This window comes from Macaca fascicularis, chromosome 12 (genome assembly GCF_037993035.2).
Source record: "Macaca fascicularis isolate 582-1 chromosome 12, T2T-MFA8v1.1".
NCBI lineage: Eukaryota > Metazoa > Chordata > Mammalia > Primates > Cercopithecidae > Macaca > Macaca fascicularis.
The window spans coordinates 125,619,971-125,646,240 of NC_088386.1; the positions used below are offsets into that span (position 1 = coordinate 125,619,971).

The 26,270-nt window shown below is 43.4% G+C and overlaps 1 protein-coding gene across 2 annotated transcripts in view; it reads right to left on the reverse strand.

Moving 5' to 3' along the window:
* The window catches only part of DNER (delta/notch like EGF repeat containing), a 367,845-nt gene extending 342,333 nt beyond the window's left edge, over positions 1–25,512 (reverse strand). For both annotated transcript variants that reach the window (XM_065526197.1, XM_045367826.2), the window contains exon 1: positions 25,088–25,512. In XM_065526197.1, coding sequence (XP_065382269.1) covers positions 25,088–25,363 — 276 coding nt within the window. In that variant the 5' untranslated portion in view covers positions 25,364–25,512. The remainder of the gene's footprint in view (positions 1–25,087) is intronic.
* Between the last annotated feature and the right edge of the window lie 758 nt (positions 25,513–26,270).

Consider the following 26,270-nt stretch of genomic DNA (forward strand, 5'->3'; position numbering starts at 1 on the left):
AGGACATCCGCACCAAAACCCCATCTGTACATCATCGTCATCAAAGACCAAAGGAAGATAAAACCACAAAGATGGGGAAAAAATGGAGCAGAAAAGTTGAAAATTCTAAAAATCAGAGCGCCTCTCCCCCTCCAAAGGAACGCAGCTCCTTGCCAGCAACAGAACAAAGCTGGACAGAGAATGACTTTGATGAGTTGAAAGAAGAAGGCTTCAGACGATCAAACTTCTCCAAGCTGAAGGAGGAAGATCGACCCCATTACAAAGAAGCTAAAAACCTTGAAAAAAGATTAGACGAATGGCTAACTAGAATAACCAATGCAGAGAAGTCCTTAAATGACCTGATGGAGCTGAAAACCATGGCACAAGAACTACATGACAAATGCACAAGCTTCAGTAACCAATTCAATCAACTGGAAGAAAGGGTATCAGTGATTGAAGATGAAATGGATGAAATGAAGCGAGATGAGAAGTTTAGAGAAAAAAGAGTAAAAAGAAATGAACAAAGCCTCCAAGAAATATGGGACTATGTGAAAAGACCAAATCTATGTCTGATTGGTGTACCTGAAAGTGACGGGGAGAATGGAACCAAGTTGGAAAACACTCTACAGGATATTATCCAGGAGAACTTCCCCAACCTAGCAAGGCAGGCCAACATTCAAATTCAGGAAATACAGAGACCACAAAGATACTCCTCAAGAAGAGCAACTCCAATACACATAGTTGTCAGATTCCCCAAACAGCTTTGTTAACATTCACCAAAAAATGTTAACAGCAGTCAGAGAGAAAGGTCGGGTTACCCACAAAGGGAAGCATATCAGACTAACAGCGGATCTCTTGGCAGAAACTCTACAAGCCACAAGAGAGTGGGGGCCAATATTCAACAATCTTAAAGAAAATAATTTTCAATGCATAATTTCATACCCAGCCAAACTAAGCTTCATAAGTGAAGGAAAAATAAAATCCTTTACATACAAGCAAATGTTGAGAGATTTTGTCACCACCAGGCCTGCCCTACAAGAGCTCCTGAAGGAAGCACTAAACATAGAAAGGAACAACTGGTACCAGCCACTGCAGAAACATGCCAAAATGTAAAGATCATCAATGCTAGAAAGAAACTGCATCAACTAACAAGCAAAATAACCAGCTAACATCATAATGACAGGATCAAATTCACGCATAACAATATTAACCTTAAATGTAAATGGGCTAAATGCTCCAATTAAAAGACACAGACTGGCAAATTGGATAAAGAGTCAAGACCCATCAGTGTGCTGTATTCAGGAGACCCATCTCACGTGCAGAGACACACATAGGCTCAAAATAAAGGGATGGAGGAACATCTACCAAGCAAATGGAAAACAAAAAAAGGCAGGGGTTGCAATCCTAGTCTCTGATAAAATAGACTTTAAAGCAACAAAGATCAAAAGGACAAAGAAGGCCATTACATAATGGTAAAGGGATCAATTCAACAAAAAGAGCTAACTATCCTAAATATATATGTACCCAATATAGGAGCACCCAGATTCATAAAGCAAGTCCTTAGAGACTTACACTTAGACTCCCACACAATAATAATGGGAGTCTTCAACACCCCACAGTCAACATTAGACAGAGCAACGAGACAGAAAGTTAACAAGGATATCCAGGAATTGAACTCAGCTCTGCACCAAGCAGACCTAATAAATATCTACAGAACTCTCCACCCCAAATCAACAGAATATACATTCTTCTCAGCACCATATCACACTTACTCCAAAATTGACCACATAGTTGAAAGTAAAGCACTCCTCAGCAAAAGTAAAAGAACAGAAATTATAACAAACTGTCTCTCAGACCACAGTGCAATCAAACTAGAACTCAGGATTAAGAAAATCACTAAAACAAGACAGGGATGCCCTCTCTCACCACTCCTATTCAACATAGTGGTGGAAGTTCTGGCTAGGGCAATCAGGCAAGAGAAAGAAATAAAGGGTATTCAGTTAGGAAAAGAAGAAGTCAAATTGTCCCTGTTTGCAGATGACATGATTGTATATTTAGAAAACCCCATTGTCTCAGCCCAAAATCTTCCTAAGCTGATAAGCAACTTCAGCAAAGTCTCAGGATACAAAATCAATGTGCAAAAATCAAAAGCATTCTTATACACCAGTAACAGACAAACAGAGAGCCAAATCATGAATGAACTCCCATTCACAATAGCTTCAAAGAGAATAAAATACCTAGGAATCCAACTTTCAACAGATGTAAAGGATCTCTTCAAGGAGAACTACAAACCACTGCTCAGTGAAATAAAAGAGGACACAAACAAATGGAAGAACATACCATGCTCATGGATAGGAAAATGGCCATACTGCCCAAGGTAATTTAGAGATTCAATGCCATCCCCATCAAGCTACCAATGACTTTCTTCACAGAATTAGAAAAAACTACTTAAAAGTTCATATGGAACCAAAAAACAGCCCACATTGCCAAGACAATCCTAAGCAAAAAGAGCAAAGCTGGAGGCATCATGCTACCTGACTTCAAACTATACTACAAGGCTACAGTAACCAAAACAGCATGGTACTGGTACCAAAACAGAGATATAGACCAATGGAACAGAACAGAGTCCTCAGAAATAATACCACACATCTACAGCCATCTGATCTTTGACAAACCTGACAAAAACAAGAAATGGGGAAAGGATTCCCTATTTAATAAATGGTGCTGGGAAAATTGGCTAGCCATATGTAGAAAGCTGAAATTGGATCCCTTCCTTACACCTTACCCGAAAATTAATTCAAGATGGATTAGAGACATAAATGTTAGATCTAAAACCATAAAAACCCTAGAAGAAAACCTAGGCAATAACCTTCAGGCCATAGGCATGGGCAAGGACTTCATGTCTAAAACACCAAAAGCAATGGCAACAAAAGCCAAAGTTGACAAGTAGGATCTAATTAAACTAAAGAGCTTCTGTTCAGCAAAAGAAACTACCATCAGAGTGAACAGGCAACCTACAGAATGGGAGAAAATTTTGGCAATCTACTCATCTGACAAAGGGCTAATATCCAGAATCTACAGACAACTCAATCAAATTTACAAGAAAAAAACAAACAACCCCATCAAAAAGTGGGCAAAGGATACGAACAGACACTTCTCTAAAGAAGACATGTATGCAGCCAACAGACACATGAAACAATGTTCATCATCATCACTGGCCATCGGAGAAATGCAAATCAAAACCACAATGAGATACCATCTCACACCAGTTAGAATGGCAATCATTAAAAAGTCAGGAAACAACAGCTGCTGGAGAGGATGTGGAGAAATAGGAACACTTTTACACTGTTGGTGGGACTGTAAACTAGTTCAGTCATTTTGGAAGACAGTGTGGCAATTCCTCAAGGATCTAGAACTAGAAATACCATTTGACCCAGCCATCCCATTACTGGGTATATACCCAAAGGATTATAAGTCATGCTGCTATAAAGACACATGCACACATATGTTTACTGTGGCACTATTCACAATAGCAAAGACTTGGAACCAACCCAAATGTCCATCAGTGATAGACTGGATTAAGAAAATGCAGCATATATATACCATGGAATACTATGCAGACATAAGAAAGGATGACTTCGTGTCCTTTGTAGGGACATGGATGAAGCTGGAAACCATCATTCTGAGCAAACTATCGCAAGGACAGAAAACCAAACACTGCATGTGCTCACTCATAGGTGGGAATTGAACAATGAGAACACTTGGACACAGGATGGGGAATATGACACACAAAAGCCTGTTGTGGGGTGGGGTGAGGGAGGAGGGATAGCATTAGGAGATATACCTAATGTAAATGATGAGTTAATGGGTGTGGCACACCAACATGGCACATGTATACATATGTAACAAACCTGCATGTTGTGCACATGTACCCTAGAACTTAAAGTATAACACAAATATATATATATATAAATATATATATGTATATATATTCCACCATTTCAATTCATTCCACATAGTTTTAAACTGAATGGAATGTATTTGAGTATTTTGATCAGCATTTTGTATAAAGTATTTTTCTTATGTAAGTATGAGCAGATAGCTGTTATAAGAAATAATTATATGTAATATAATATGTATAATTTATATTTTAGAATATAAAAAATATAAGAAAGCCCCACATTTGTAGACAATGCACTGCTATATGTCTTGGGCAAGTCACCAAGAACCTCTGTGCATTCCAGTCAGATATGGTTTGGCTGTGTCCCCACCCAAATCTCATCTTGAATTGTAGTTCCCATAATCCCCACATGTCGTGGGAGGGACCCAATGGGAAGTAACTGAATCATGGGGGCAGTTACCCCCATATTGCTGTTCTCATGATAGTGAGTGACTTCTCACAAGTTCTGATGGTTTTACGAGTGACTTTTCCAACTTTTCCCCCTTCTGCTTGGCATTCCTCCTTGATGCCACCATGTGAAGAAGGACACATTTGCTTCCCCTTCCATCATGATTGTAAGTCTCCTGAGCCCTCCTCAGCCCTGCAAAACTGTGAGCTAATTAAACCTCTTTCCTTTATAAATTACTCAATCTCAGGTATGTCTTTATTAGCAGTGAAGACTGTATTAGACTAATATAGTAAATTGGTACCAGAGAGAGTGGGGTGCTGCTGTAGAGATACCCAAAAATGTGAAAGCAACTTTGGAACTGGGTAACAGGCAGAGGTTGGAACCATTTGGAGGGCTCAGAAGAAGACAGAAAAATGTGGGTAAGTTTGGAACTCCCTAGGGACTTGTTGAGTGGCTTTGACTAAAATGCTAATAGTGACATGGACAATGAAGTCCAGGCTAAGGTGGTCTCAGAAGGAGATGGGGAACTTGTCAGAAACTGGAGTAAAGGTCACTCTTGCTATGCAAAGTGACTGGCAGCATTTTGCCCCTGCCCCAGAGATCTGAGGAACTTTGAACCTGAGAGAGATGATTCAGTGTATCTGGAGAAAGAAATTTCTAAGCAGCAAAGGGTTCAAGAGGAAGCAGAGCATAACAGTTTAGAAAATTTGCAGCCTTATGATTCAATAGAAAGAAAAACCAATTTTCTAGGGAGATATTCAAGCCTGCTGCAGAAATTTGCATAAGTAACAAGGAGCCAAATGTTAATCACCAAAACAATGGGAAAAATGTCTCCAGGGCATGTCAGAGACCTTCACAGCAGCCCCTCCTATCACAGGCCTGGAGGCCTAGGAGGGAAAAATGGTTTTGTGGGCCAGATCCAGGGCCACCCTGCTCTTTTCATCCTTGGGACATGGTGCCTTGTGTCCCAGCTGCTTTAGCTCCAGCCATGGCTAAAAGGGGCAGATATACAGCTCAGGTCATTGCTTCAGAGGGTGCAAGCCCCAAGCCTTGGTGGCTTACATGTGGTGTTGAGCCTGTGGGTGCACAGAATTAAAGAACTGAGGTTTGGGAACCTCCACCTACATTTCAGAGGATGTATGGAAATGCCTGGATGTCCAGGCAGAAGTTTGCTGCAGGGGCAGCGCCCTCATGGAGAACTTCTGCTAGGGCAGTGCAGAAGGGAAATGTGGGGTCAGAGCCCCTGCACAGAGTCCCCACTGGGGAGCTTCCTAGTGGAGCTGTGAGAAGACAGTCACTGTCCTCCAGACCCCAGAATGGTAGACCCACTAACAACTTGTACCATGTGCCTGGAAAAACCACAGAGACTCAATGACAACCTGTGAAAGCAGACGGAAGCAGGGGCCATACCCTGCAAAGCCACAGGGTCAGAGCTGCCCAAGCCGTGGAAGCCCACCTCTTGCATCAGCAAGACCTGGATTTGAGACCTAGAGTCAAAGGAGATCATTTTGGAACTTTAAGGTTTAATGATTGCCCTATTGGATTTTAGACTTGGATGGGACCTGTAGCCCCTTTGTTTTGGTCAATTTCTCCCATTTGGAACAGGTGTATTTACCCAATGCCTGTACCCCCATTGTATCTAAGAAGTAACTAACTTGCTTTTGATTTTACAGGCTCATAGGCAGAAGGAACTTGCCTAGTCTCAGATGAGACTTTGGACTTGGACTTTTGGGTTAAAGCTGGAATTAGTTAAGATTTATGGGGACTCTTGGGAAGGCATGATTGTGTTTTGAATGTGAGGACACGAGATTTGGGAGGGGCTGGGGTGGAATGATATGGTTTGGCTGGGCCCCCACCTAAATCTCATCTTGAATTGTAGTTACCATAATCACCACATGTTGTGGGAGGGACCCCCATGCTGCTGTTTTCATGATAGTGAGTGAGTTCTCACGAGATCTGATGGTTTTATAAGGGGTTTTTCCCCCTTTTGCTCAGTACTTCTCCTTGATGCCACCATGTAAAGAAGGACATGTTTGCTTCCCCTTTCACCATGATTGTAAACTTCCTGAGGCCTCCCCAGCCATGCTGAAATGGGTGTCAATTAAACATCTTTCCTTTATAAATTACTCAGTCTCAGGTATGTCTTTATTAGCATCATGAGAATGGACTAATATATAGTCTCATCATCTATCAAGTGGGGGAAATGCCTCCTCCAAAGAAACGTGAGGATTAAAGCACATAATACAGGGAAAGGAACCTAGCACGTAGCCCTTCATGTAAGTAACTGAACATTTAACTCGAATCTGAATGTCCGTTAAGAATATATTTATTATAAGTCCCTACTCATGCCTGCCCCCACAGGATGGTCTTCAATGTTTGGAATGTCTGGACATAAATGCTTTGGTGGAGAGAGCCCTGGGTGGACAGTCAGCAAAGTCTAATCCTGACTCAGACAGTCATCTCTTTCACCTTCATTTTCTTCTGCAGAATTAGTCAACTGGCCAATACAATTTCCAGAATCCCTCCCTACTCTAAACATTTATGAAATGCATTGCTGTTGTAATCAGTACTCAGAAATGACCAGTGGAAGAGTGAGTTCCAGATTGCATTGAAAAACAAAGAACTCTACCTCTTCCCCAATATTCCATAAAGTCAAACTCATTAGTGTCAGACTGTGAGTAGGGCGGGCCTGGAAGACCCCAAGTTCTGGGAACGGAGGATGGATAGTAAGCTGAGGGTCATGCTGAGACCTCGACCTGAGGATAAAATTGTTTATGAGCTTCTCTGGGCCTCAAACTGTCCAGAGTTGGCAGAACTGTTCCCTGATGGAGATTGGTTTGTTTGTTTGTTCGTTTGCTGAGGATGGGAGAGATCTGTGCATTAGGAGCCAAATTGAGCCGACAAAACGCCCAGTTTGCACTCCTTTCTAAACCTCATTACTAAACCTCACTGCCCAAATCCTAATCCCTGGGAAATTAACAAGGCTTGGGTTATGGAAACCAAGTCTCCTGGCAGTGGTTGCTGAGCAACAAGTGATCCACAGTCTTTTAGCCCTGCTTTGACTCATCAAGCACAGGGGGTCCCACTCCCAGCCCACTCAGATTTCTCATTTATACTGAGCTCATTAAAAAAACAGCAACATAAGTGCTCTAGGTCAACCCACATGAGCTAGTTCCTTAACAAACTAGTTGACTGGGATAGTATTACAACCCATGATGACTGACGGGGAGGCTCTGTATCTCTGCATGACGTATTGAATGTGCCTGAGGGGTGCCAGGTCCTAGGAGAAGGAAACTGGCCAACTACCAAAGACCTTTCTCAAACCCTGTGCTGCTGCATATAATCTGGAGGGCCTTGCATAATTATTTTTTCAACTTTCTGGCCTCAGTTTCCTCTTCAGTGGAATGAGGCAATTGGACGAATGACATCTAGGGCCACTTATTCCCAGTGGCTCAAGTGCCCCAGCAAGCTCTCTGCTTCTCCCAAAGGAGCTCAGCAGACCACAGGAGTTAGCATGAGGCATGACTTACTGGAGTGGAGGGGCAGCATTCATGGCCTAGGCTGAGTCAGAGAACAAAAGCTTCCCAATTCACAGGCTTTCTTGGGAGGGAAGCACAGGAGGCTGAGCCTTACATGAAGAGACCAGGGATTTGAGCCAGCAGAGTGTTCCGGGGAGCTGGGACCTCAAATCAGGGCTGGAATGGAGCTTCTGGGATGCTGTCACCCAGGTAACGACAGTAGCAAGAAGACATCAGTCTGGTATGCAAGGAGAGGCTTCAAGTAACCATTCAGGGGGGATCCTGGGGCTCAGGTTGTGTAAGAAGATAACACAGATGGAAAACCATCTGATAGTTCCTCAAAGATTTAAATATGGAATTACCATATAACCCAGTCATTCCACTCTTAAGTATATACCCAAAAGAATTAAAGACCGAGACTCAAACACACACTTGTACAGGCACGTTCATAGCAGCACTATTCACAATAGCCAAAGGGTGGGAACAACTCAAATGTCCATCAATAGATGAATGGATAAACAAAATGTGGTTATATATGAACAGTGAAATAGTATTCAGCCATAAAAAAGCAGTGAAGTATGGATAAATGCTGCAACGTGGATGAATCTCAAAAACATTATATTAAGCGAAAGATGCCAGACACAAAGAGTCACATAGTGGATTATTCCATTTCTATGAAATATGAAGAATAAGTAAATCCACAGAGACAGAATGCAGATTGGTGGTTGCCAGTGACTGGGAAGAGGGAGGAATGGGGAGTAACCGTTTCACGGATACAGTGTTTCCTTTGGGGATGGCAAACGCAAACACGTTTTGGAACTAGATTATGAACATACGAAATGCCTCTAAAACGTTCCCTTTAAAATGGTGACTTTCATATTATGTGACCTTTACTTCAATAAAATGTTTTAAGACAAAACAGATTCCACAGATATACCTGGGATGGTTTATGATACAGAGAATCGGCGATATGGGATAAGAAACCAGAAGACGTTTCAAGACTCTTTATTATCTGTCTACTTCAATACAGACAAACTTCACTGATGTTCCTTTCTATGCAGGAAGGATCTTGTCTCACTCTGTCGCCCAGGCTGGAGTGCAGTGGTGCGATCTCGGCTCACTGCAAGCTCTGCCTCCCAGGTTCACGCCATTCTCCTGCCTCAGCCTCCCAAGTAGCTGGGACCACAGGCGCCCGCCACCGCGCCCGGCTAATTTTTTGAGGAAGTGTCTTTCTAAAGGACTGTGGTCAGAGGCCTAAGAATAGAATACAAGAACTCCCCCGGGAAGCATGCTTCTTCCCAGGTTTCTCATTAGGAGTTTACACCAAGAGGCAAGCAGCCCTGCATCAGAAGAACCCATGAAGGAAGCAGGTGTACAGGTGAGCCCTAACAGGAAATAGACTCCCTTTTCTGGGAAAGACCTGCCTCCAACTGAGGAAGGAGTTTTCAAGGCACGCATGTAGAAGTAGAGGAGCAGGGCTGGGCACACTGGTTCACGCCTGTAATCCTAACACTTTGGGAGGCCAAGGCAGGGGGACTGCTTGGGACCAGGAGTTCAAGACCAGCAACAGAGAGGCCTGGGCAACCTAGAAGGACCGCCGTCTCTACAAAAATAAAAAATAAATTAGCCAAGTATGATGGCACGTGCCCGTAGTCCCAGCTACTCGGGAGACTGAGGTGGGAGGATGGCTTGAGCCCGGGAGTTTAAGGTTGCAGTAAGCTGTGATTGCACCACTGCCACTGCACTCCAGCCTGGGTGACGGAGCGAGACTCTGTCTCTAAAAGAAAACAATAAAAGAAAAAAAGTGGAAGGGCAAAGTGAGGCAAGGAGATTAACTGAATGGCTTCTGTCAACAGCCTTGTACCCTGCTGGTCTCTATTTCCTGGACAACATTTGCGAGTCAATCATTTTTCCAAATATACAGGAGAAGGAAGAAAACAATCAAAAGCATACTCACATACTACCAGGAAAGATCTACATTAGGAGAAAAAGCTCTTGACTTTGCCTAAATTCCCACAGGCTCTACTTGCATTTACGTGCTCTTCTGAGCATATAAAACATCTGTAGGGTCCACTGAAAGCAAAGGAAGCAAGAAAAACCTTGCATAAAATTGACTTGGGATTTTTAAAAAGGTGTCAGCATCAGTTTTTGGCATCACACTGTTGAGTTTGAACATTATGATAACAATTTATTTTCCTTAGGAGACAAAAGAAAGCTGACTTCCCCTTTAGTCAGTGTGTAGCTCCAAAATTTCTACCCTCCCACATCCTACTCTCCCTTGGTAAAATAGAAAAATAATAATAATATGGAATTCACTTCTCTCCAGCTAAAGGTTTATTTGGGGCCTCATAGAAACACTAATATTAGTTCTCATTTTTCTGTTTTTCCTATTATCTCTCTCATTATGGGGCTTTTCTACAGAAATAAAAGAATTCCCTTTTGCACAACCAAAAAGACCAATGGCCAATTTTAAAGAGTAAAAGTGAAGATAGAGGGTCACAAAAACTCCTGGTCAGGAGAAATAAGGCTGTTCTCAAGGGGAAAGGAGCTAAAAATACAATATGGAGAGTAAAGCATAAGGGAAATTTGCATTTTGCTGAATATTAGTCCAAGTCTTTCTGCTCAAGCCTGGATGAAGAACATTGTTTGAAATCAGACCATTACACCGTCAAGAACTTCTAAGAAATACTCTATTATCCAATAATGCCATTAAAATTAACTTATTTTAATAAAATACTGAGGAACACATGACAATTATTAAAAGTGTGCTGAGTAGTTCTTTTTAAAAAAAAAAACAAAGAAGGAATCTTGATAAAATGGTTGCAGTGTTCGAGCCTCAATAATAAGTCAAGAAAAATTAAAAATATTTAAATATGATTTAGAAAATCTATGCCAACCGTTCTTAAAATAGGCATAAATTGAAGTTATATTTAATTGCACTTTTTTTTTTTTTTTTGAGACAAGCTCTTGCTCTGTCACTTAGGCTGGAATGCAATGGCTGGATTTCAGCTCACTGCAACCTCCTCCTCCTGGGTTCAAGCGATTCTCCCACCTCAGCCTCCCAAGTAGCTGGGACTATAGGCGTGCACTGCCAAACCCGGCTAATTTTTGTATTTTTAGTAGAGATGGGGTTTTGCCATGTTGCCTAGGCTGATCTCAAACTCCTAGGCTCAAGCAATCCACCTGTCCCAGCTTCCCAAAGTGCTTGGGATTACAAGCATGAGTCACTACGCCCAGTTTTAATTGTACATTCTAAAGAGATAATAGAATCAACCTTATCGATACAAATCTTGGACAAAATAGAATTTTTCAAAAGCAAATTCTTGACTTGAATCTGCTAATTCTCAACATATTATACAGCATGGTAACAGGATAAAGCATAGACTTCTAATTAAACTTTATCAGCTTCCCCATTGATGAATTTGGCTAAGTAAGAACCAAAGATTGTAAGCTTCTGAAGAGCAAGACAATGAGAATAAGCAAAGTCGAACGAAAAATGATACACAGAAAAAAGAGATTTACAACACAAAGGACAAAGGGCTAATTTAATTTCCTTCATTAACAATGAGCCATTACAAATCAGTGGGGGGAAAAAGTACAACCCAAAAGAAAATTAGACAAAAATAAGAACAGGCAATTCATTTAAAAAGTCAGCAATTCATTAAAAAATTATGAACGTCCCTCATTCATAATTCATTCATAATGAATGAGGGACGTTCATAATTTTTTAACACAAAGAAAATCAAATATCATGTTTTACCTATCAGTTGACACACACACAAAATGGGGGCTAGTAGACATTCTCATATGCTGTTAGTAAATTTGCAAAATTCTCCAACCTTTTCGGATAGCAACTTAGCAGTATTTATTAGAATGCTTAATGTATGTAAATATATGTCATTATATGTGTGTGTGTGTGTGTGTGTGTGTGTGTGTGTGTGTGTGTGCGTGTTACAGGGGTCAGTGCAACTTTTTTTTTTTTTTTTTTGAGACAGCATCTCACTCTGTCATCCAGGTTGGAGTGCAGTGGCATGATCTCAACTTACTGCAATCTCTGCCTCCCAGGTTCAAGCGATTCTCCCGCCTCAGCTTCCCAAGTAGCTGGGATTATAGGTGTGTGCCGCCATGCTTAGCTAATTTTTTGCAACATTATTTAAAAACTGGAAACAATGTGCTTTAGTAAGGACTGAATATGTAAATAATCACACAACGGAATACTAGTCAACCATTGAAAAGAATAGGTCTGCTTTCTGTTTTAAGATACGGTAAGATGCTCAAAATAGATTAAGGAAAATGTTGCAGAACATTATGTATAGGTTGAGTTAGTTTTTATATAAAATAGTTTGCATGCATATAAAAGAATTTACATAGGCTTCACATACGCTTATACATACCAAGAAGAAAATGTAAAACTACACAGCAAAATGGAAACCGCGATTAATGCAGAGGGATGAGATTGGCAGGAGAGGTAGAGGAAAGGGAAGGGAAGGTTACCAACAGGACTTTTACACATTTCCACGGGATTATAATGCCTTAGCAGTTGGACGGTTATCCTTAAAAGGACCATGAAGATGCAAAACTATGAGCTGATTTCATATTTGAAATATATAAAATTAGCAAAATTTTCCTTCTATAATTATTTGACAAGAATTTAAAGTGCTATTGACAAACTTTTCAAAAAAAAGCTGGGAATTGGAGCAGGAATTAGGCCTTTGGGGTAAGGTTGCCATATTTAGCTAATTAAAAATACAAGATTCCCACTTAAATTTGAATTTCAGATAAATGATGTACAATATTTAGGACATACTTATACAAAAAAGAATGTTCATTGTTTATCTGAAATTCCAATTTAACTGTGCATCTGTATTGTGCCTGAGCATCCTACTTTAGGGTGCTTCGAGGTCCCAGGCTAGCTCCTGGTCTATGCCTTAGTCCATGCTCAGAAGTCCCATGTATTCAACCAGCTGCTTCTTCCTCCATTTCAGTGGTTCTTTTACAGGTAGGGAAGGTCTTAAAGAATCTTTTGAAACTTTTGAGTCATTCCCCAGGAGAATATCTACATACAAAATTTGGCATCTCAAGGTATGTGGGCCCCACGTGAGTCCCGCCCCACAATGGTTGGACCCACAGACTCCTCCCGCAGTCCACGGATGGCCAGCTATGAGGAGGTGAGCATGTTGGACTTTGAGGAGTTCAACCAGACTATGAAACAGCAAAATCACATGACCATTTTGGCCTTCTTTGCCAGTTCCAAGGACATCGGAGGTAACAGATACAGCTCCAATGGCATGTGGGCCAAACCAGTTGTAGAGAGGGGCTGAGGCATGTTCGGGAAGAATGTGCATTCATATACTGCCAAGTAGGAGAAAAGCCTTATTGGAAAGATCCAAATAATGACTTCAGGAAAACTTGAAAGGAGCTGCAATACTTAAACATGGAACCCTGGAAAAACTGATAGAATCTGAGTGTCTTCAGGCCAACATCATGGAAATGTTCTCTGAAGATTAAGATTTGATGATGGCAATCATGCCTTGATTTCCTGCTCTGTTCTGGTAAACTGCATACTTGTTTGAATTCATGTTAGCAATAAATAAATAAATGACGATGGGCTTGGCACAGTGGCTCATGCCTGTAATCCCAGCACTTTGGGAGGTCAAGGTGGGAGGATCACTTGAGCCCAGGAGTTCGAGAACAGCCTGGGCAACATGGTGAAACCTTGCCTCTACGAAACTATTTAAAAATTAGCCGAGCATGGTGGTGCATGACTACCATCCCAGCTACTCAAGAGGCTGAGGCAGGAGGATCACTTGAGCCATAGAGGTTGAGGCTGCAGTGAACCATGATCATGTCACTGCACTCCAGCCTGGGCAACAGAGTAAGACCCTGTCACCAAAAATAATGATGATGATGATGATTTAAAAAAAAAAAAAAGAGTATGTGAGTGTCCACACACCCTTGAAACCATCCACAGATCCCAGGTTAAGAATCCTGGTTCTACCTCAGTGTAAAATTTTACCCTGTTTTGGAGGATTCTCGTCATCTCAATATGCGCCTGGGAGAACTGCATTTCTCTAGCTCCACACCTATGCTATTCTAAAAAGCAAGTTCCAAAGGCTCTAGAGTAGCCAAAATAATTTGGCAGGTGGTGAACATATTTACAGGACTCAACCTGATTTTAGGACTTACTATAACTACAGTAGTCTCAAGACAGTGCAGAATTGGCAAAAAGAGACATAAATGTAATAAAATAAAGAGTCCAGAAATAGACCCACACATGTTTGGTCAAATGATTTTAAACAAAGGTACCAAAATAATTCAGTGGAGATAGACAGTCTTTTCAACAAATGTTTCTGAAACTATTAGACATTCGTAAGCAAAAAAAACACACACACACACACAAAAAAACTACCCATACGTTGCACCACATATAAAGAGACTATCTTAAAATGGGTCAAAGACCTTAATGTCAAACCTTAAATGATACTTGACAAAACAGGAGGAGATTTTTGTGGCCTTCGGTTAGGCAAAGATCTCTCAGATAGAACACAAAAACTACAAACCATAAAAGAAAAAATTGACCAATTAGACTTCATTGGTCTTTAAAATCTGTCCTTTGAAAGACCTTGTTAAGAAAAGGAAGGGCTAGGCACAGTGGCTGACACATGTAGTCCTAGCACTTTGAGAGGCCGAGGTGGGCAGATTGCTTGAACCCAGGAATTTGAGACCAGCCTGGGCAACATGGTGAAACCCGATCTCTATTAAAAATAAAAAAAATTGGTTGAGTGTGGTGGCACATGCCTGTAGTCCCAGCTACTCAGGAGTTTGAGGTGGGAGGATTGCTTGAGCCTGGCAGGCAGAGGTAGCAAGGAACCGAGATCACGAGATTGCACCACTGCACTCCAGCCTGGGTGACAGAGTGAGACCCTGTCTCAAAAAAAAAAAAGAAAGAAAGAAAAGAAAAGACAAAGAGAGAAAGAAAAAGAAAAAGAAAAAAAGAAAAAAGAAGGAAAAGGAAAAGCCACACATAGGGAGAAAAATATTTGCAAATCACGTATCAAGTAAGGGATTTGAATTTGAATCGGAAATATGGAAAAACAACCTCAGAACTCATTTGGATAGACATTTCATCAAAGAGGCATGGATAGCAAATAGCATATGAAAAGATGTTCAACATCATTAATCATTATAAAAATGCAAATTAAAACTACAATGTGATACCACTGCACACTTATTAGAATAGCTAAAACCTAAATCACCAATGATATACCAAGAACTGACAAGGATGCAAGCAACTGGAACCCTCATTTATTGCTGATGGGAATGCAATGGTACACCTCTTCTGGAAAACACTTCGGCAGCATCTTCTAAAGTTTAACACACACTTACCACATGACCCAGCAATCCCAGGAAATCCTAGTTATTTACTCAAGAGAAATGAAAACATGTCCACTTAAAGACCTGTATGTGAACACTTACAGAAACTTTATTCATAATCACCAAACACTGGAAACAAACCAAATGTCATCAGTTAGTGAAAGGACAAATTGTCGTCTAGCCATACAATGGATACTATTCAGCAATAATAAGAAACAAGCAATTGATTCATGAAACCACATGGATCAATCTCAAAAGCGTTATGTTCAGTGGAAAATGCACACGTATGACGTTCTAGAAAATGCAAAACTATAGTGATGGAAATCAGACCAGTGGCTGACAGGGACTGGGGCTGGGGAGAGGTTTACTACAACGGGGCATGAGGAAATGTATAGGGATGATTGTGGTGGTGTTACACACCTGTATGTCAAAATGCATAGAAATGAATGCCAAGAAGAGTGAATTCTACTGTATGTAAATTATACCTTAATTTTAAAAACAGTCATAAAATGAAAAGAGTCTGGGAATCCTTCATGGGAGAAGCAATAGAGCTAGTCAATTTGAAGTTAAAGATTTTGGTGTTCTTTTCATTGTTCCTGTACTGCATTTTCCCATTCTAAAGTAATATACCTAGGACATATTTAACTTTTTGTCCTATCCTAATACATTCTATTGTGCTTGAAAATTAACCACAAGATTTTGCTCCAAATGACATATTGCAGAAATCTGACTTCAATGCGGTGGGATACTAGGAGTAATGGTAATTCAGCCGACCTCCACTCAGCCTCCACCAGCCCACTGCTACAGACTCTGTGCTTCAGCCATCTCATGGAAAAGAAGGACTAGATACTTTTCTTCTCTTGTGATTTCTTCCACCACAGACTGTCTCCCATAAAGGAGTTTTAATCTGCCTCTGAAACCCAAAACGTAATTACAAATGCTCCTTTACATCAACTACAAGGACCAGATAAGTACCAGTGTTGAAATTCTAAAGGACCTGCTTGCTGTCAGGAACTATGAGCAAAAGATAGCAGACACGTTTCTATTTCCAAGCGCCTTTCTTTCAAGTACAGTGATTTCATTTCTCAAATCCTGTTTTTCAAAAGCCCTACGCCTTTTCTTTTCTCTTTAAGAAAGAAATAACATTACACAAACCCAAAGCCTCCATACAGAAACTAAAACTGCCAGAATGGAACCGCAACCCTCTGGTTCCCTTTTCCCTCTGGTGCTCCCTTTGAAAGTCAAAAACAATGGAGCAGTCTGAGGCACAGCAGTACAGTAAGAGCAATAACCCCGTACTCGAAGCCACCATGCCTGGACTCAGATCCCCAACTCTGTCACCAAGCTATAGGACCCCAGGTAGGTTTCCTTAGCCATAAGATGGGGACTCATATTCACTTTTATCAAAATAGCAGTTTGTGTTTATAGAGGGCCAGTTCTGTGCCAGAGACCTTATTATTCACTTTCATCTTTCCAACCATCCTGTCAGCGATTGAGGAAACAGGGTTTAGGAAAGCTAATAAGCCTGTAGTAACTCAGTCAAGATGCTCACCCACACCCAAAACCCCTCCAGTTAGTATTTCTTTTCCCTGCCTCACACACTTCCCTGGAAATAAACTATAACTATGGTGTCCAGACATGTTGGCCAAGGGCTGATATAAAAGGAAAAGTTCAGATCCATCCAGGAAGACTCTATAGACGTAAGCAATTTGAAGACAATGACTGCACTCTTTCTGTCAGTCCCAGGGCCCTACCTAGAGCCTGGGCTAGAGGTAGCCATCAAGAGGGATGGAAGAGAAGAAGAGGAAAAGGGAGCAGGGAGAGGAGCTTTGGGCTAAGTCAAATAAAAATGAAAAAATAAACTCTTTCCACCAATGTTTACAGAAATACTTAGGAGAGGGTCAGCCAACTTCTTCCTTTATCAAGGGCCTTATAATAAATATTTTGGGGCCGGGCACAGTGGCTCACACCTGTCATTCCAACACACTGGGAGGCCGAGATGGGTGCATCACTTGAGCACAGGAGTTCAAGACTAGCCTGGCCAACATGGCAAAACCTCATCTCTAGTAAAAATACAAAAAAAAAAAAAATTAGCCGAATGTGGTGGCACACACCTGTAACTTCAGCTACTCGGGAGGCTGAGGCACAGGAATTGCTTGAACCTGAGAGGCGGAGGCAGCAGTGAGCCGAGATCAGACCACTGCACTCCGGCCTGGGTGACACAGTGAGATTCCATCTCAATAAATAAATAAATATTTTCAGCTTTATGAGCCATGCTGTCTCTTGCAACGCCTCCCCTCTACCACTGGAACATGTAAGCAGCCACAGACAACACTTACACAAACGTGTGTGGCTGTGTTCAAAACAACCTCATCCTTGGACACTGAAATCTGGATTTCATATAACTTTCATGCAATATGAGACTTTTTTATATAGAGGCAAGGTTTCACTATGTTGCCCAGGCTACTCTTGAACTCCTGGACTCGAGCGATCCTCCCACCTTGGCCTCCCAAAGTGCTGGGATTACAGGTGTAAGCCGCCATACCCGGCCCAGATATTAGTTTAGTTTTGATTTTTATTCAACCACTTAAAAATGTTAAAACCATTCTTAGTTGGTAGAAAGAATGGGGATGAGGACTGTGCTTTGGCCACCCTTGATTTAGTTCATCAGAAAAGGTGTTTTTTTTGTTTTGTTTTTTTCTTCCCCCCGAGACAGAGTCTCACTTCAGCCCAGGCTGGAGTGCAGTGATGCGATCTTGGCTCACTGCAACCTCTGCCTTCAGAGTTCAAGTGATTCTCCTGCCTCAGCCTCTCAAGTAGTTGAGACTACAAGCATGTGCCACCACGGTTGGCTAATTTTCATTTTATTTTATTTTATTTTATTTTTGTATTTTTAGTAGAAATGTGGTTTCACCATGTTGGCCAGGCTGGTCTCGAACTCCTGACCTCAGGTGATCCACCTGCCTCAGTCTCCTAAAGTGCTGGGATTATAGGCATGAACCACAGCACTTGGCCACAGAAAAGTATTGTTAAAAGAAAGCTTTATTAGAAATATCAAAAGCTAGGGCTACTGCAAAGGATTTATTGAAAAATATTCTGCACTTCCCAGGACAGACCTGGCACAAGGGGAAATGATTAAACAGATTAAATGTCTTCACGTGCTTTCCTCCTGAACACAGTCCCTCCTCACATGCCCTGGATCTACCCCACAAGGCCCAGGGCCCTTCTGGTGCCCACAGCTGCACCCCACTACACCTGTCATTTATTCAACAGTATTATGTAGAGCCTACTGCATGTAGTCCCAGTGCTGGGTTCCCATGCAACTGGGGGAGGAGGGAGCAGAGATCCTGAGAGCCCTTCCTCTTAAAGACAACTGCTCTAAGATGCACATCATGATTCTTGACTGAAGGTAGGTTCGTGTGTTCAAATAAGAAACGAGTAGTGATTCCCTAGCAGTGTAGACTGTCAGCTCATGCTCTCCTCACTGTTTTCTTATTGTTCTTTGCACTTACTGGGTGAGAAGAACAGAGGAGGAATTAACAAAAGTCAGCACCTTTTATCCTGTGTCTCTCTGATGGGCCAGGCAGGCACTGGGCTAGACACTTCGAAGCCACAGCAACTTTCAAGGTTGGCACCAGGATCCCATTTTCACAGATGATAAAACCAAGCCTCAGAGAAAGGAGTCACTTACCCAAGGACACTGAGAGCCAGATTCTAACCCAGGCCTGACTCCCACGCTTGGACCCCTTCCATTCTAAGTTCACTTTGAGATACAAAATCTATACCATTTGAGGAGGGTGTGGACCAGGAGTTTCCAGGCTGTGAACCTGGTTGTCCTTCAAGCAGGAGTGACCAAGAGCAGGTGCAACTGTCATTTTTCTCTGCCACATGCTATATGCTGAGCAGGCTATGAAGGAAGATGATGAGTCCAGCAGGAGCTTCTCAACCCTACTCATACATCACCTGGGGAGCATTTAAAAATTACCAGTGCCAGGCCCCACCCTAGGCCAATTAAATCAGAATCTGGGGGACAGGGGAACCATAGGCCCCACTCATTTTTGTTCAAGCTGCCAGATCGGTTTAATACACTGCCAGGGTTGAGCACTAATGTGGGGGAATCAGAGGAAGGGGTAAATATAAAGAAATTCTGTCTGCAAAGCTTTGCCACATTGTTGAGTTTTCTGTTTGGTGGCGGCAGGATTCTGCAGTCACTGCCTCTGGGTTAAGCAGCTCTGACCACAGCTGCCTACTGAATTGATAAGGATAGCTAAAAATACAACCCCGGCATTCAGCTTTCTGACTCAAACACCCTTCAACTTCAGACTAGATTTTCTTTCTTGTTTGATGCTTATCAAATGAGCACATAAACAAAACCATTTTTGATGGTACCATATCACATGAGAAGCTTAAGCAAAGAAGCTAAAGACAGGAATACGTTTTTGTGAGGTGGCCAAGCCCAGAAGAGTGATGCCTCCTAAGAATGCAGCAAGAATGCAATGCACAAAATAGGCAAATCATTCTGCTTTAATGACACCAAGAAAACATCAAGTTTCCTGCTTTTCTTAAAATTCTTACAGAAATTTTGACAAATTTTTGTTCTTTCATTTCAAAAGAAAACTTCACGTCACTGAGAATTTTCTAAGAAATCATTTATTTCAGAATAAAAAGTACACATTTATAAAAAGCTTAATACAATTAAATTTTCATTTTCAAAACATGTCATAACATAATTCTTCCTAGTAGAGAGAAAAAGCTATGTCTGTTCGTTGAAGAAGGACAATCAAACACACTGAATAAACTAATATAATCATTTTATATGGGGAAAAATACAATCCTTTGCTTAGCATATCTTTTATTTGCACAACATGTTACCTTTTTTCAAAATGTTTTAAACTTCATTCTTGCATACTTCTTTACACTTTTAAAAAGAACTTTACTACATTCTTATTTGTGAGTTACATCATTTCTATAAAGAAAATAAGATAAGCATTGTTAGTCCATTTTAGAGATATGAACATTGAGGTTCAAGGATGTTTGATAATTATCCCAAGGTCACAAGAAGTTCATAGAAAAGCCAGAGAAAGAAGCAACGCCTCTTTACATCTCAGCTACTATTCAACATTTTGTACATACTACAATGTGAGTTTGTGTGGGTTTGTGTGTGGGTGTGTCTGTGTGTGTGTAAAGTCCAGTAACAAAGACCGATGCAGTGCAAAGAACTAGAAATTCTTTTGTTTCTGTTTGTTAGCAAACCTCAATCAAAAATAGGTTCCTCTGAAGCAGACCATTGCTTCAAGTTAGCATGGTTAATCAGAAGAAAGGATTATAAAATCAGCTTAATAAGTAAAATTAACTTATATGAAAAGCAGCCATACCTGTCCCCATTTTACTCCAAGTGCAGAAATTAACATATTGTTATTATAATCCTGAAGGATAAGATCCTTAGGGAACATGTAATGAAAACACAAACAGGTATCTGACTGCTTGAATATTAGGCAAAGAATTATTTTATGAAAATAAAATAAGCTTTACAAAACAAAGTAATACAAATTTAAATAGCCCCTTCTTTGATGGACAGCCTAATAGAAGGAGTTTCTGTACCACTCACCACAAAAGAAAAATTGGCCCAGCCACTGCCACCTCTGATACCTGCCTGCTTCCCCAAATGAATCAGAACAAGCAAGAGCAGCCTCCATTTCTAATCAGTTGAAGTTTTTTCAAACCTATCGGAAACATTTTTTTATGTAGTGTCCATTTGCTTGCCACCATGGTAAAAAGAACTTCAGCTAGGACCCAGAATTCTAACTCTACGGTGAAGGTTCCTGGTTAACATGTGGCATAAGGAGAATCTGTGCCTTTATCACCTCTCTGCCTTTTTATTCCAGCTGAGCACACTTGTACAAGCTCACTTAGAGCAAGACTGGACTCGGAAATTACTTCATCCCCTTTTTACTGATAAAACTCAAGGAGGTTACAGCTCTTGCTCCCTATTGTAACTATGACAGGTCCAGGGCTGGATTTTCATCTAGGCACTCTTTAGATTCTATAGCCCCATATCAAGCCAGCCTGGCTGGCTCAAATTCCAGTTCTCATACTTACTAGCAGTGCAACATTGGGACAGTCACTTCACTTTTCTGCACTTCATCTATAAAATAGGGGTGGGGACAGTACCCAGCTCATAGGACATTGCAAGGATCAGCAAGTTATATCTGCAAAGTCGCTGGAACAGTGCTGGCATGTGGCAAGTGCTTAAAAGGAGGGTGAGCTACCATCATCATCATTATCTATCTACAAATTAGATTTTCATATACAGTTTTAAGATCAGCTGAATTTCTCATGATTTAAGATGTCTGCATGTGTTAGAGGCCTTTCAGGGCAGTATCAAAATGTGACTTTGGATTAGTCACTCATTCAAAATGAGCTTCATTTCCTACATTTGACTAAAAGAGATGATGATACTTGTTCTATCTAGTTAAGGTAATGAGCATTTGAAATATGTGCAGAAAGTCTAAAAAGAAAGGGAAGAGGTGACATTTATAGAAATGTCACAGGTGCTCAGTGATTTAACAGCACTTAATTAATTTAATCCTTCTCAGAACCTTAGTTTGAACATCCCACAGAGACAGGATGGACACCCACCCAAAATTTGGTGTGGACCCTGAGACTGAAAATGGCGCACACACGCGCACGTGCGCGCGCGCACACACACACGATATAAAAAGGTTTACTGCTGACATAATGGGGCTCTCTGGGGAGAGCAGGCAGCTCCCAAATGGGTTTAAATGGCTTCTGAGTGCAGGGAAAGGAGACTGGCTTGTGGGTTTTGCTGCACTTTGGGGTTGGGGCTGGGATGGGACAGGGCAGGAGTTTGCATGGTTTCAGCCTCCCGCCAGCACCAAAGGAGGGAACCCCTGGGCTTTCTTATCAGCTTGTTTGGATGTGGAATAAAAGAGGAAGAGGAAGAGGGAGGCTTTAAAGCTGTCAGCTGCAAACAAACATCAAGGAATGGAATCACTGTCTTCACGAGGAATCCTATGAGGTAGATCCCATAGATCCCATCGTTAAAGATGAGGAAATAAGACCCAGCAATTTTAACTTCAGCTTGACTTCAAACCCACACGTCCTACAATTCCCAAATCCTATGAGTCCCCGTGACTCAGGTGACAAAAGAAGCATGTCCTGGACCCCACTGACTTATGCAAACTCAATCAGCCAACCACAGAAAAGCTAAAGACAGCCTTTTTTTAAAAAAAGCCTAAAGACAGCCATTTTAATCCCAATTTGTAGTTTATGATTTTCTTAAAATTTCTCCACACACAAAAAGAAACTTCAAGGTTAGGTTCTAATGTTACCATTGCTAACACTATTGTCTTTGGAGGAGGAGGAGTGATGCTCTGTTTAAAAGATCCTCTTCACACCCAGGTAAAATTCCATTTCCAATTTATCCAGTGAGCACGAGGTTCTATTTCAGCAACCACATGGTTCTATTTCAGCAACCACATCTTCAGTGGCTAAGATCCATTTTCCTTATCTGTAATTGAGTATATGTAGTTTCTCTCTCCCTCTCTCCCCTCCCCTCCCCACCACCCCAGGTTTAACTTCTCTTTTGAAATTGTCTTTTGTGTTCTTTGCCGTTCCCATGAAAAATGAGTCTCAAGTCTTACTCCGAGATCATGAACGATTAAATTAAAATCGTCAGGAATCCATTTTTATGGATTATAAGGCCCTGAATCATCTCAGTAAGCTTTTCTGGGTAACCAAGTCCAATCAAGTTCCAAGTTCACTAAGCTTTCCTATGAGGATTACAGTAACTTCAGCGCTCTTTTCAACTCGCCTGCCAGGGCATGCCCTATTGCTTCTGCTCAGATGGGTGGTGTTCACATAGCTAAGCCTACATCAAATGGGAGCTACAAAAGAAACCCGAATCTGTTTTTAACCAATTGGTTCTGCAATGTTATGTATTAGTTCATGACTCTTCTGAATGAATTATATTATATACCAAGTCACTGCTTAGGACAAATCAAAATATTTATGTTTCTCTGTTAGTCATCTTTAGGGAGCACCAAAGAGCTCTTTTTCTTGAAGATATCTTATATCTATTTTTAGAGTCACCAAAAACCATCTCAGAGTTGTGTTAAATTCCCAGTGTCCAGTCTTTCTTCTCATGAAAATCGATGTGCACTCTAACCTACCTTCTCCCATCCATTCCCACTAAACCCTAGGTCCAAATCAATTATTTCTTTGAAGGATAAAATTCAGACATGTAAATATAACAGCAGTTTAATGGACACACTCAGACAATTCATTTCTTCAGGAAAAGTCATATAAATCATCAATCCACAGGGAAAATTAGCATGAGTCCATTCCCTGGTTTTTGATTTGCAGTTATTTTCACTTTTGCAAAAGCAAGATTCTGTTCGAACGGTTAGAATGGTTCCAACAGGCATTTCCTCCAAGAAGCTATCATGTCCCAAACCTACTCCTGATGCTCACATCACACAAATTCTTCCTCCTCCTCATCACCTCCCTTCAAGGAACTAAGCTTATTGAAACCAGTAAACAAAGAGGAAGAGCACAATGTTGAAAAGATAGATTCAAATTGCTAATTTGCTATTAAAGGAAAAAAAAGATTCTAGATAAATGCGAAAAAATCTGACCGTCAAGGTCAAGCTTCTCAATCCCATTTACCTCTAAAAAATGTAAAACGTGTCATATTGAAAGGGCAACCTTTTTCCCCACTGAAAGAACCTATTCGAGCATTCTCAAAGTAACTCTTCAATCATTGTTATCAAATTTATATGAAACAAACTCCTCCACCCTAAATGTAAGAAAGATAGTATCTGATCCCAAATGTCGTCCATACTCATGTGGTTTAAAGTAATCATTTCAGATGAATTCATTATTTGCCCTACCCTGCAATAGAGGTTTGGGGATTTTCTACCTGTACACACAGTCCTACCAAATTGCCTACTGAAAATATTGATGTTAATAGGTTTCACCGAGCTTTAACGTACTTGTAAAAGCCCCAGATATTATTTTCTGCCAAATTCTCTTGGAAACCCCAAATTCACGGGCGGCTGCTGGCTACATCCCATCGTCCCATCCCTCGCACCGCCCCACGCTTTCTGGCGGCTTCCCGGTGCCCTGCTCACGTCCCGGCTGCCAGCCCCAAGCGTGCGCCCCGTGGAGCGTACGGCAGGAAGGGCGGCCCTGCCAGCGCCACGTACAATGGCCCCTCGAATGCCTCCGACTGTTCCAGCATTGCTCCTAAGCTTAGAGAGGGCTGGTCGCAGGCCGAGGAGAGGCAGCTGCCCTCCTCGTCCTCTGGCTGCCTTGTCACAGTCCACAAGGGCGGAGGAAGAGAAGAAAGTGCCCCACCACCTGGCACGGGGCCCACCATCACTTGACTCGCACACTGCACACCGTTTACACACACAGGGTCCAGCGGGACGGGAAGCGTGGACTACCTGGACATTGAACACCTCGCCGGGTACGCTCGGAGCCGGCTTCTCCGCGCTGCCAAGGCGGACACCGCTCGAGTGGTTCTCGGCTCGGCCCGGCCGGAAGGGGCGCGCCACTCGGTGGCCAACCGGAGCGTCTGGAGCCCCGCGCGAGGAGCGCCGAGCCCCGGAGCGGCACACCCCGAGAGCCCCGCTGGCCCCGCCCGGGAACCAGGGTGGGTAAGGGAATCAGGGTCGGCCTGGGTGTCCGCGTCCACGCGGGCCAAGAGACTGGATCCATTGCCTTCCCGAAGTGGGAAAGCCTGGGTCAGGCGTGCCCACTGTCCGGCAGCAGCAGCAGGGCCGGCGGGAAGAGACTGCTGGTCCCGGACCAGCGCCCCACACCGCGCCCGCCGCTTACACTCACCTGGCAGTTGGCGCCGGAGATCCCGGCGGGGCAGGTGCAGCTGTAGCCAGGCTCGCCGGCGGGGGCAGGGTTCTGCGGGTCTGGCTCAGGGCGCGGGGTGCACACGCCCCCGTTCCGGCAGGGCTGCGCGGCGCATGGCCCGGGCGCGGATAGGGGCGCGGCGGGCACCGGGCTGGCCAGGGAGCTGCCTCGGGGCCCCGCGCTGAGCAGCAGCAGCAGCAGGGCCAGCGCGGGCAGCAGCTGCGCACCGGGCGCCTGGGCGCGGCGGGGCTGCATGGCCGGCCGGGAGGGCGCGGGAGCCGGAGCCAGGACGCGGTGACGGTGGCAGTGGCGGCGAGAGCTGCGAGAGCGGCGGCGGCGGCTAGAGCTGCTCCGCGGGGCCGGGCGCCTCCTGCAGCTGCGGGATCCGCGGTTCCCCCGGCAACGGCGGGCGGGGCCTGCGGGGCGGGGCGGGGCGGGGCGGGGCGGGGCGAGCGGGGGGCGGGGCGCCCGGCAGCTCAGGCTCGGGAGCACTGGGGAGTGGGGCCTCTTTCCCCGCAGGGAGTTGGGGCGGGGGTTGCAGAAAGGCGACGCGGGACCCCGTACCCCAGGAGTGAGTCGAAGTCACGGGTGTGTCCAGAAGAAGCCCTGGTACAGGGAGCCGGGCGATGCTGGGGCAGGAAAGGGGCTGGAGAGGTCCACGCGTGCGGGAGGGGGGGCTTTGAGGGGCCTCCAGAGCCAGAGGCACCCGGTGAGCCCCAAGGCCCGGGCTGGGCGGAGCGCGGGAGGCGGCAGGGCACCCCAAGGGAGGGGCGACGCGCTCGCAGCAGCCACCCTTGGCCTCTTGGCGCAGAATCTGCAAGACCGCCGCGGGGCCGGGCCTTGCCTCATCCCCCGGGACTGCTCCCCTTCCCCCAGCGCTTCTCGCGGCAACCCCAGCCCTCCCGCCCGGCCACGGAACCCTGCGCCCGACGCTTGCTCAGCAGTCGGGCTCGCCTGGAAGTGACCTCGCGTCAGCCAGGCGGACCCCGGGCCCTTGTCCTTGGTGCTGACCGAGCTGTCTCCTTCTCGTCGGCCCTTTCCAGAGCGCGGGGCCTGCCGCGCCACTAAGGAATGTCTGGCCTCGCTGTGTCGGGGCGGGAAGAGGCCTCGGTGTCAGGTTGTCCACCCCTGTCGTTGAACCTAGGGGGAAACTGAGGCCCAG